This window comes from Eretmochelys imbricata, chromosome 10, assembly GCF_965152235.1.
Source record: "Eretmochelys imbricata isolate rEreImb1 chromosome 10, rEreImb1.hap1, whole genome shotgun sequence".
NCBI lineage: Eukaryota > Metazoa > Chordata > Testudines > Cheloniidae > Eretmochelys > Eretmochelys imbricata.
Genome location: NC_135581.1, coordinates 61,397,719 through 61,410,535, shown reverse-complemented (window position 1 = coordinate 61,410,535; position 12,817 = coordinate 61,397,719). Strand labels below are relative to the sequence as shown.

At 41.4% G+C, this 12,817-nt stretch overlaps 1 protein-coding gene across 1 annotated transcript in view; it reads right to left on the bottom strand.

The window, feature by feature from the left end:
- The window catches only part of WDR72 (WD repeat domain 72), a 185,379-nt gene that overhangs the window by 58,171 nt on the left and 114,391 nt on the right, over window positions 1-12,817 (bottom strand). The window contains exon 18 of the mRNA XM_077828602.1: window positions 5,824-6,010. Within this exon, the coding sequence (XP_077684728.1) occupies window positions 5,824-6,010 (187 nt within the window). The remainder of the gene's footprint in view (window positions 1-5,823; window positions 6,011-12,817) is intronic.

The following is a 12,817-nucleotide window of genomic DNA, read 5'->3' as shown; positions in this document are numbered from 1 at the left end:
CTATCATGCAATAGCTGCACACCAGTACGCTCACGACAGCCCAGATTTTGGTCAATGTACATCTTTTCGCTGAGTCTGGAACTCAGCCAACACAGAGAAAAGGATTCAGGAAAAGTATATTGCTTATGGAATGAGCACAGACCAGGACCCAGACTTGGAACAATCAGCCTCAAGGGCAAATGTGTGTGTGGGGGGGATATCCAAACGGGGGGAGTGTGGTGCAGATGCTGCATCTAAGGATAGCTTGATTCCTGAGAGAAGAATGTTCAAATATCATCAGAGTTTAGTGTTCTGCAAGAATACTTTATCCATCCATACACATTACATTAATACAAATAACAGTATGCAGATGATACCCTCAGCAAATCAACAGAACAAGGCCAAGTTCTGATTTAAAACCCATGCAATCCCAGTGAAGTTAATGGGCACAAATAGGGCTTAAGTCAGAGCAGAATTTGAACCTGGGTATTAAAAAAACAACAAAAAGCCACAGAGGGGTATTTGGCCAAATGTGAACAGATACCTGGCTGACAACCAGAAGGATCTTCAATAAAGAATTCCACAGCCACCCCTCCACCCCACACACTATCCGTACCTTCTTAATCAGGCAGCAAGACTTCACAGGGGGTAGCGGGAATTCATTTGCTACAGATAAAGACCTTGTCACAGAATGGCTTTCCCAGGGAGGAGTGCATAAAGTACATCATAAATGGTTTCCACAACCGGACAGGTTTCCTTCTGAAAAACACAGCAGGCAGTAGAAGTCTGTTCTCAGACCTTCTGCTGCAGAAGGCCACTGAACTTTTCTGTTGAATAGAAGCTTTTATGTGGTGCTTTTCATTGATATACCATTACTGTCTGAATATGATTCTCTGTTTTAAGAAAACATATTGCTATATTAGTACATTGTGTAGATGAAAGTCTTTGAAGATTATTTATGTAATAAAGATGATTATTTACAAGGTTTGTGTATCTGTTTAATTTTTATTAAACAGCAGTTTAAGCAACTTTAAAATTCAAAACCACTATTAATTTCATAATGATATGTTTACCCGCAAACTCTTCATTTCACCAAGGACCAATTTTTCTATCTAAGGCCGGGGGGGGGGGGGGGGGGGGTGGCGGCGCGGGAAGAGATTCAAACCACATGCAAACAATGTTATAGCAAACAGCTTTTAAATACATTTGAAAGCTTGAACCATTAACACTTTCTTAAATCAGGAATTTCAGACTACAAAAGCAGAAATTATTGCAAGCTAACCTTTATAGTGTGATTTATATGCATTTTTGCATATTTAAAGCATTCACTAACTATTAAATTATAGCCTTCTCTGCCACAGAGACATAGAGTAAAATGAAGTCAGTCAATAATAATGTTAATTTTTTAGGAATAAAGCCCATACTACCATTTAACATCACACTACACTTCTTCAATATTTGCATCACTTCATCAATTATTAACATTTTTTAGAACAACATGACATATCTATCTGTTTATATCAGCACCCCCCATTGCTGAATACCCCACAATACTGAATACCCCACAATCTTTAATGTATCTACCATCATAATACTCCTGTGAGGTAGAGAATTACTATTATCCCATTTTACAGATGGGGAATGGAGTCACAAAGAGGCTACAAGACTTACCCATGGCCTCACAGGAGAAAAGCTAAACTATCTGACAACTTTTTAGAGCTATTACCCTTGACTGACCTGGCAGAGCAATACAGTACCACAGTGGAGATCTGCTTGAGAAATGACTCTAGGATTCTTTCACTTCATTTAGGAAAGAGGCTAGAAGGCTTAAAACTAAAAATACATCTTTGGTTACAGAAGTCTGAGACATGTAAGAAAACTTATGAGAAGACCCCTGCTTTACTAAAGGACTGAGGCAAAGTCCATCAAAATCAGTGGAAAGATTCCAACTAATTTCAACAGGTTTTGGATCAGGCCCCAACTGAATAACATAAGAAAGTGTTATCCCTGTTTTCATGTTCTTTTCTCATGGCCATTTAGGGATGGAGAGTCCTTTTGATAAGGCAACAACACATACACACACACACACTCAAAACCTATTGGGTTCTGGCAGAGAAAAAGACCAGCTATCTCCTTCCCTGGGGTGCATTACTGGAATCACTTCTTTTATTAATTCTTCAGAATTATTTTTCAAAACAATATGTTACATGCCTTCTTTGCCCAAGCAACAAATAACTGTGCCTGCATTTAATTGCAGGCAAAAGTGATGACATTTCTAATTAATTAATAAGTGTAATAAATAGCTAGATGTCTAAATGTTATCATTTGTATCCACAAAGTTCAGGAGACAAATCTTTCAGCCTATATAATAAACTATCATTTTAAAAGATAATACGAACCTCTGTTCAAATCCTAAACTCATATCTCAGCCTTTAAAAAAAGGCTCAACTGACTTTAGTGAGCGTCTGCTGAGTAAAAACAGGTTAAATATTTCAGGATTTGGACCTTTGTTGTTAATCACAATAAACCAAAAACACAATACAATGATTGTGGCAGCTAAGACTCATATTCTTGCCTCACAGTGCATTTTCTTAACCTTGAATTATGGGTTAAAGACCCGAGACAATATTTAGCACTTACCTTGATGTCATACAACCTGAAAACTACACTACAATCCATAAAATGAGAAGTGAGAAGAAGTGCTTTATCAAATGGATGGTTAAAAATGGAATTTATACAGCATGTAGACTTACTCTTAGATCAGTTTAATAAACTTCTAGCAACATCACTGGCTAGCCCATATGTTCTAAAAGATCTGTTGAAATAATATTCGAAGAAAAACCTTTGGCAGGAGAGTGTATCATACAGAAAACCAGTTAGTTTTATAATGTATACACAGCCTTGCTGACTATTGGAAATATATTTGTGCTACATGCATATTATGCCAATATAATACAATTAGCACAAGTCTAAATGGAAGAAGAGAACGAACAGTAGGTTGATATGTTGTATACTGTTATAATGTATAACTTCAAACAGCTCTCCCCCTTCCTTTGTGTGTTCACAGTTACTCCACAATACTTTAAAATGGCTGCAAAATTGATATTATTTCATACCATATCCTTTTATTCAGCATAATACATGCACACAGTCTATACTTGTGAAAAAAGACTATATCCCATCCAATATACAGTAAATATAAATACTATGCTCATTAACATATGTAATTGTTTATGTCCTTCCAAAATTTTAGTTAATTAGTTCCTCAACTGAGTTTTGTTGACTAACCTGCATGTAACATGGTTAAAAACAAAATATAGCCATAACCAACCAAACATGCCATGGGCCAAATTCTACTCAGTTATACCAGTGTAAATTCAGAGTAACTCCATAGAATCATAGAACTGGAAGGGACCTCGAGAGGTCATCTAGTCCAGTCCACTGCACTCAAGAAAGGACTAAGTAATATCTAGACCATTCCTGGCAGTGTTTGTCCAACCTGCTCTAAAAATACCCAATGATAGAGATTCCATCACCTGCCTAGGCAATTTATTCCAGTGCTGAACCACTCTGACAGTTAGGAAGTTTTTCCTAAAGTCCAACCTAAACCGCCCTTGCTGCAAGTTAAGCTCATTGCTTCTAGTCCTATCCTCAGAGGTTAAGAAGAACAATTTTTCTCCCTCCTCCTTGTAACAACCTTTTATTCACTTGAAAACTGTTATCATGTCCTGTCTCAGTCTTCTCTTCTCCAGACTAAATAAACCCAATTTTTTCAGTCTTCCTTCATAGGTCATGTTTTCTAGACTTTTAATTGTTTTTGTTGTTCTTCTCTGGACTTTCTCCAATTTGTCCACATTCTTCCTGAAATGTGGAGCCCAGAACTGGACACAATACTCCAGTTGAGGCCTAATCAGCGCAGAGTAGAGCAGAAGAATTACTTCTCATGTCTTGCTTACAATACTCATGCTAATACATCCCAGAATGATGTTTGCTTTTTTTGCAACAGCGTTACACTGTTGACTCATATTTAGCTTGTGGTCCACTATGACCCCCATTATCTAAATCCCTGATGAAGATATTGAACAGAACCGGACCCAGAACTGACCCCTGTGGGACCCCACTCGTTATGCCCTTTCAGCATGCCTGTGAACCACTGATAACCACTCTCTGGGAACGATTTTCCAGCCAGTTATGCACCCACCTTATAGTAGCTCCATCTAGGTTGTATTTTCCTAGGTTGTTTATGAGAAGGTCATGCAAGATAGTATCAAAAGCCTTACTACGTCAAGATGTACCACAACTACCATTTCCCCCCTAGCCACAAGACTGGTTACCCTGTCAAAGAAAGCTATCAGGTTGGTTTGACACAATTTGTTCTTGACACGATTTGTCCATTTAAGTTACGTCTTGGTGTGACTTAGGTCCAGATTTTTAGAGGTATTAAGGTGGTTCATTTTCAAAAATCTCATTTTCAAAAGTGATTTAGGCACTTAGGAGCCTAAATGTCATTGATTGTGGGATTTAGACATCTAAGTGCCTAAATCCCTTTTGAAAATGAGACGTAAGCACTGAGATGCTGAGCAAAGAAACATCTATATACACCTTTAAAATCTGGGCCTTAGTCCCTAAGAATTATCATTATGACTCCACCTTAATTAGTGAAAAAGACAACTAAATTTTGTAATGAACTTTTCTGTTACAATTTATATAATAGAAGTGTATTTTCACCTGCTAAAATAGACAAGGACTTGATCTAAAGTCCAACTTCTGAACATTCTTGAATTTGCAGATGTCTCAATGCAGGTCTAAAATTCCCAGATAGCCTCTCTGTAACGGACCAAGTCTAAACCCCAGATTCTAAGGAAGTTTGGATCCAAATCCGGACCTGAACTTTGGGGCTGGGACTTTCATAAATTATTCTGTCCCCAACCTCTTCAGGATAAAATGATCAAAAAGATTTCCAGTGTAAGCAAAATATAACTTCATAAGTGAAAATTATTCAAAGCTTTAGCATTTTTGTATTAATACAACAGTCCAAGTTATGGAAGATGTAATTTTTCTTTGTGGCCTGAAACATGCATCACTGATCATTTTTAGTGTCCTGAAACAAGTAGATTGGTAACAAATTTTCATGACAGAAACACACACTCAATGAGATTATAAATTAGCTTCCTCAGAGAAGTCTCACTAATAAGATTAGATCTAAAATTTAGGTCATTTAATTTTAAGACTCAGCTAATGGGCTAAAAAATGGATATCACTTCATAACATAAATTCAGATTCAATCTTTTCCTACCATAAACATTAGCACCATTATAAAGTTACGACGATTAAGTTTGTTGTAAAATGATATGATCCAACTGTAAAATTCATTTGATTGCTTATTGTACAGGCTCTAGTGCTAAAAAAAGAAAAGATTCCATATCACATTACAAAGTTATAAAGTTTAAGCAATTAATTTTTTAGTATAGTATAAGCCTATTCTCAATGAAAAAAGATAAATTTTAAAATCTCTTCATTTCAAATTTGTAATACACTGATTTAATCTCCAAACATACTTGCTTTGTTTGTTTTCAATCATATTAACTATTAAAACCATTTTAACAAAACAATCCTCACCCTTTCTTCTTTAATGTTCATTACTTAAATATAATAATAATAGAATGTGGATGTCCTTTGAATACCTGACAATTGTATGAGAAAATTGATAGGCTGGTAGGTCAGAAACAGGGCACTTGGCTTGTCTTGTAGCAAAATAATATATTATGAACTCATATTCTTAACATGTTTTAAGTACTAGAAAAAGTTGTGATGAAAGAATATGCCAATAAATTTTGCACTTACTCGGTAAGGGAATGTTTTTAATGCATTTTGCCATCTGCTCTGTCTGCTCATTTTTTGCCAATGTCTGCACCTCACCATTTCCATTGTCTACCATGGTCACTGGCTGATTGCTGATTGATGTCTTTTTCAAGGTTTTCATACTCCTTTGTACTTCTGCCAGTAGCGCTGCTTGTATCACCTCAATAATCTGTCATGGATGTAGATTATTAGTAGAAGATATTTGTATTTTTAATTATTTACATGGTTTTTTCAAATGTTGATATTAGAAACACAATTTAAGACAGCTTTAATAGTTGTCATTCGAAAGTCAACATTTGCCAATAGTTGCCACCTAGTGATAAATGAGATACCACCTCTTTCCTTTCCATACCTAGATTAAGAAATAACAGTTAACTGGATAGTAGCTGGGTGGTATCTGTTGTCAATGATGATTATCGTACAGCACGAGTTTTTAATTTTCACTAGCTTTATGTAAGGGGACTGTTGCCCCCTTACTAACATTCAGTGGGGGTGTTTTAGTTGCTAGCTCCCAGTACTAAAAAGGGGAAGGGTCAATGGGGAAACAGGTCCCTGAGACTGACAGCCCCCGGGAACAATGGGGAGAGGCCAATGCGCCAGGTCAGCCTGAATGACAGGGTGGGCAGGCTAATCAGAGAGTCAGGAGGCCAGGGAGGTCCCGTCCTCCGTGTGAGCTGGATTTGCCTGGGTCAGACAGAGTGGGGCCGAGCTAAGGAGAAAGCAGGGGCCCAAGCTAAGCTGGGGAGCAGAGCTGTGCCAGATCCAGAGGGACCAGAAAAGCAGCCCAGAGAGAGCAGACCGGGGAGCAGAGCTGCAGCCCCAAAGCTAGAGGCACAGCCCAGAGAGAGCAGACTTGCCCTGGGAGCAGAGCTGCAGCAACCAGAGCCAGAGGGGCCAGAAAAGCAGCCCAGGAAGCAGAGTCACAGAAGCAGCCTGCAGAGCAGACCTGTCCTGGGAGCAGAGCTGGAGCAACCAGAGCCAAAGGGGCCAAAGAAGCAGCCCAGGGAGCTGGAGGTAGAGCAGCAGCAGCAGTGCAGAGACAGAGTGGTGGAGCTGGGGCTGGAGCGGTCTGGAGCTGGGTGCGGTGAGCAGCTGGAGAGAGCGCGGGGACCCTGGGCAGCGGGCCCAGCATAGGGAGATGCCTCAGCCAAGGGGCTCTGCAGGCCAGGCTTGGATCATAACCCCAACAAGGCGAGGGTGACACTGTGAAGAAGGGTCCTACCACTTAGAGCCTGAGAGCGTGTGGCCACCACCAGAGCAAGTGTCCAACCCACAGCATCCCTGCAGCACAGCCAGGGCCTGAGAAGAAGGCCTGGGACTTACAAGGAACAGACTGTGAACTGCCCTGACGTTCCAGAGACACTGTTTGTGATGTTCCCTGCCACAGAGCGGGGTGATGTGTTTCCTTTAACCTTTCCCATTTTTCCTTATTCTTTTAAAAATTAATTGTTGATTAAATAACTTGCATTTGCTTTAAATTGTATGTAATGGTCATTGGGTCAGAGAAGTGCCCAGTGCAGAGAGAGTACCCCGGAGAGGGGACACCCTAGCCCCTGTCCTAGGTGACCACAGCAGGGTTGGGGGTCGAGCCCCCCAGGAATCCTGGGCCCAGCCTTGTTGGGGTTACGCGGACTCTGCCAGACAGGAGAGTAGAAGAGGAGTCCTCAAGGGCAGGGAGGCCACTGGGTAAAGGAAGTGGGAGCGAGGACTCAGATCCTTTCGCTAGCCCACTTCACCGGGATAGTGCAGAAGCCAGGAAGGTTCCCCACAATAGCGGGACTATTCCCCCGCTTATATTTACTATAAACTAAAAGCTCCAGTAAATTAGTAAACTAGAGATTGTGGGTCAGATTTTTAGCTCGCGTAAATCAGCATAGCTTCATTGACTTCAATAAAACTTGCCAAATTTACACCAGCTGGGGATCTGACTTGGTATGATTAGCATGAAAATTCTCCAATTTGTTACATGCTGTGGGCAGCAATGAGTAATGACTGCATAAGGACTTCATGATTTGGCTCTGCCTTCTTAGAATTCCAGTTGTTTAATGCAACTTGGATTAATGTTTTGCTATTAGCACTGGTATCATATGCCTGCAGCTGCACCTCAGCCAGGCTGGTGCTATATTCTTTTTCAAAAGGAAGGAGAAGAAAGCACTCCACAGAACTCCCGTTACGCTAAGGGAAAGGTTACATATCTGCTGGAATTACGATTGGCCTACAACGTGAGTTCAGCAGTATGTTCTGGCAGTTGATTATTTCTGCCCTTGCTTGGTGGTGTCACTGCATTTCAATATGAATTAAACACAGAAAATCTATTTTGAATTAATAAGGCTGAACTTTTTGAATTAAATCTATTACAGCATGGGAATTCTGCTAAAGCTTTTGTAGTACTCCTTCAGCCTTGTGCCTAGGTACCACAGAATGGTTTAAAAATACCCCCAATGCTCTGAGACTCACTGGCTGGAAAGCATAGATGTTTCAACATCAAGGTATAAATTGGCTGAGATTCAACACACAACAGTTAATTGCTTTTGTGTGTTTAAGGCTTGACATGTTTTCACATATTTTAATGTGTTAAATTTCCACATGATTTTGGATGACACCTTAAACCCCACACCCTATCTTCTCTACTGGGAGATTAAAAATCTCATAGCTCTTTTAATGAGAAGAGGGCTTTTCTCAGGAGTTGTTTTCTAAAATGTCTCTTTCTTCAACTGTAGTACACGAACCTTTGTATTGGTTGACTGCTGCCCTGCATCCTATAGGTGGCTGCATGTCAGTGTTGCATGGTATACATGTAAAGACAGATCCTTGCGTCTGGCTGTGCTGTGCTCAGTGCAAGACATGATAGGAAGGAAGCAAAGGAGGCATTACATCACCGTTGCAATTCCCCAAATCTGGAGATAGCAAGGGGCCAGGTCACCTCCGATGCAGTATGGAGCAGCCTTAGAACTACTCTAACCCTTCTTCTGGCCACAGGTTGCCAAATCTCAAGGCACTCTTTCCATTCACTCAACAAACCTACTATATTACGCATGGGGGCCAGGAACATATGATGTGGAGCTGGCTATGCCAGCTTTAATCATTTGGGAATTCCTCTATCCAGAGGGAATCCCCAGTCAGCTGTTAGTCAGCTTTCCATCCTCTTTGCTTTATAGAAGCAGCACAAAGGGGGACAGGATCTGGCCCATCCAGTTTTTAAAATATCTTTGGGATCATTCATCATGAATGATACAATGAAAATATTTGTTAAACCCTTGCAGTCTCTTTACTCAGTCCACAGGTAGGATTTGTGCTCTCTCTCTCCCCACATTACTGGAACTTTAAAATTCCATATCATCTACAGAACGGAATGTCTTTTTCGTTTTGTTTTGTTTTTCAATTTACAGGAATTAAGTATTACACAAAGTCATTCATTCTTCAGGGCAGGAAATTGCCTGCAGAGCAACAAGGTTGTTAAGGCTTCAGGACTGTAGAGCTGAGAGACATTCGTGTATACACACACCTCTTTAGAGGAGGCCAGCTATGAATTTAGGTTAGTGCTTGGTAAGAGCTAGGTCACTGGAGACTGATTGGAACAGATGCAGAGTCAGCACATCACCCTACAGTCTAGCCCTGCTTGCTCCCAGGCTGCCCTTGCTCACCTTTTTGACTGCACTAAATCCATACTCTGGACAGATGTACTTCTATCAGGAGCCCACAGTGTAGGAGTGAACTGAGTAAACTGAAAGGAGCGAATCTAGCTCTTTTGTGTTTTGTCAAAACACAAACACTCCAACTATTTATTAAAAAGTGTTGGTTTTTTTGCAGGAACTTTCCTTATGTTGTAGAGAAACAACAACAAAAATGGAGATTTGGATTAGACATGAACCAAAATGAAAGCCACAGATCTAAACAATGCTGAACTTTGGGCATTTCGGATCCAGACCCTGCAGCTGGATCCTGAAATAAATCCAGACTCTTTAAGAAGCAGAAGCAAACACAAAGATGCTGTCATTGTTCTATGACTGCTTCTGGCAGAAAATAAAAAATTGACAGGGGTTCTTACAAGAGCTGTGGGTAGTTTGTAGAAAAACATGTTCCTTGTGTTGATAAGACACAGTGCATACAGCCTATAAAATTATCTGCTTTTCATGGTTTTCTGATCTGCTAAGAATCTGTCACAAGTCTGGATCAGATATTCATTGCCTGAATCACTACTGTGTACACTGGCCAAGGGGTATTTTGTAATGTGTAATTTCCTCTAACATCTTAGAATGGAATAAAAAGTGTAGCAAAATGGCACAACATGATATTGTGAAGGCACTTGTAAATCTCTGCATGCAGCTTGTCTATCACTTTGTTGAATACACATTTCGGCATCACTCTGTGTGGTTTCACATCTTCAGCTATGCCCCCTCTCTGGACATTTCCCAACAACATGAATATCTCTTCTAACTTTGTCAGTGAATTCAAAATTTCCCTTCAAGAGCTTCACCTGTTTCTACCAATAGACCCTCATCACAGCTTTCCACCAGTATCTCTTTATTACCTATGTGCTAATTTCTACTACATATCCATCTAGACTCCATTTTTGTTATTGTGGATGAATTCTGTTACTACTAATGTGTCTGCCCAAACTAGCAACGGGACAATTCCTGTACTTTCGCAAGCACTGTTGCAAATATTAGCTGCTTTTAACATTGAATAGTGGGTGGGAACCTATGGCAATATCTTCATGGTGACATGGTCATTAGAAATAATTGTGTCCTGAGGAGGTCTCACAGAGCATAGGTGGTATTTTTTCAGCAAATAAATATGGATACCAAAGCAGAGAAGGCAACGGTCTGATGATCAGGACCCCCACCAGCAACACTACACAGCGGTTCAGCAAGAAAAGTGAAGTCTTTCCACAATTTAGCAATTACTTTGAATGGCTATTATTGTCTTTGTTAGGACTGGACCAAGGAAAGAGAGCATAAGAAGCTGCTTCCATACTTGTCAGGCAATAAACTCCAGAGAAGTAGAAACCATGTACCTGCTGCTCTCATTCCATGCCACCAAATGATTGTGGAGGGGAACGAAGGGGCTATGTAGGAGGGTTGCTAACTGTCTAATCGCACAAACCCAAACACCCTTGCCAGGGTGCTGGCATGTGGGAGGGGGTGGGGGCTCTGGGTTGGGGCCGAGGGCTTTGGAATGTGGGAGGGGGCTCCGGACTGAGCCTAGGGCAGGGGGTTGGGGTGCAGGAGGGGGTCTGAGGTGCAGGCTCTGGGAGGGAGTTTGGGTGTGTGGGGGGTGAGGGGCTAGGGAAGGGGGTTGGGGTGCGGGTGGGGGAGAGGGGTGCAGGCTCCAGCTGGGCACTGCTTACCTCAGGCAGCTCCCGGAAGCAACCAGCATGTCAAGCTAGGCTCATGGGCGGCCAGGCAACTCTGCAAGCTGCCCCTGCCTGCAGGCACCACCCCCACAGTTCCCACTGGTTACAGTTCCCGGCCAATGGGAGCTGCGGTTTTGGTGCTCGGGGTAGAGGCAGTGTGCAGAGAACCTCTGGCCGCCCCTGCGCCTAGGAGTCAGAGGGACGTGCCAGTCACTTCTGGGAGCCGTGCGGAGCCAGGGCAGATAGGGAGCCTGCATTAGCCCCACTGCGCTGCCAACCAGATTTATAGTAGCATATTAAAATCTCCCAGATTGGTTTCAGTAGCCACCGGGAGATCAATTCCGGGAGACTCCAGGTCAATCTGAGAGGGTTGGCAACTCTCTATAAATCCTACAATTGCAATATCTACGCTGTCTGGTTTGATGTTTTTTATAGTCAGAGACATTGGCAACCATCATCCCACTGAAACAGGAGAGGGGACGGAGGTGTGGGAAGGTGGAGGGAACCACTAGCCACAAAAAGCTGCACTGTGCTAAACCATGTTCTTCTTAACATGCTTGGGAGATTTTACCTAGAGCCTCTCCAACCCACAGAACAGACTGTATGTGGACTGTGTGCAAAGGGAACCCTCTGGCTAATAACTAGGCACAATTTTACAGGCCCAAATAACTGTAGGCACATTTTATAGCTTTACAGTACTTAGGTTCCTAAGTGCTCCAAAACATGCACCAGTTAGCCACTGGGGCTGTGGAGCCCTCAAAATCAGGTCCTAAATTTTAACAACAAAGGTTCTAGAAACACTTTTTGGGATTGAGGACTACTGGGAAACTCAAAAAACAACTTTGTTTTAAAAAATATAATAATACACACATAGAAAGATTACGTATAAAATGTCATAGTATAGTGTGAATATAAATTTATTTTATTACTATTATCCAGACAAGAGGCTCTGTTTATTCCAACGCATAGACATTACATTGTATAACAGTTAAGATTGCTCAAATATAACTAACACCCGTTCAAACATTAAGAAAACATAGGAAATCTGCTAATGTCAGACACACCACATAGCAACAAATCAACAATTTACAATATGCATTCTTAATCCAGCTAGACCAGAACAACTGGGAATACAGAAAGGAAACTAAAAGATACTCGGACTAGTATGATTAACAAAATAATAACTTTACAAATAAACTCTAAAATTGCAAAGGGAATGGATTGCCCAGTGTTAGGGTAGTCAGTTTATTGATAGGGAGATAGGGAGTTTCGTGGAGTTCTGTCCATTTCCTGGTAGACAGGTAAACATATTAAGGCCCTGCTCCTGCAATGTGTAGTGTGCAGGCGGGCTGTTGAACCCACATAGAGCTCTTCAGTGGGACTCTGTGCAGGCACAGGAGTCTGCTTGTGTGCTATATGCCACATGACCAGCGCCTCGATGTACTTCTTTTGGCTCCAACACTGCAAAACTTTATGTAGGTGCACTTCACGCAATGTGAGTGGGACCGCTGACTAATAATAATATCATGTATAAGGCACTACCACAGTTACGCTAAATGGCAGTCTTCGCAGAGAGACCAAGAACTGGATGGGAAGGGAGAATACAAAGACTGAGCTAGC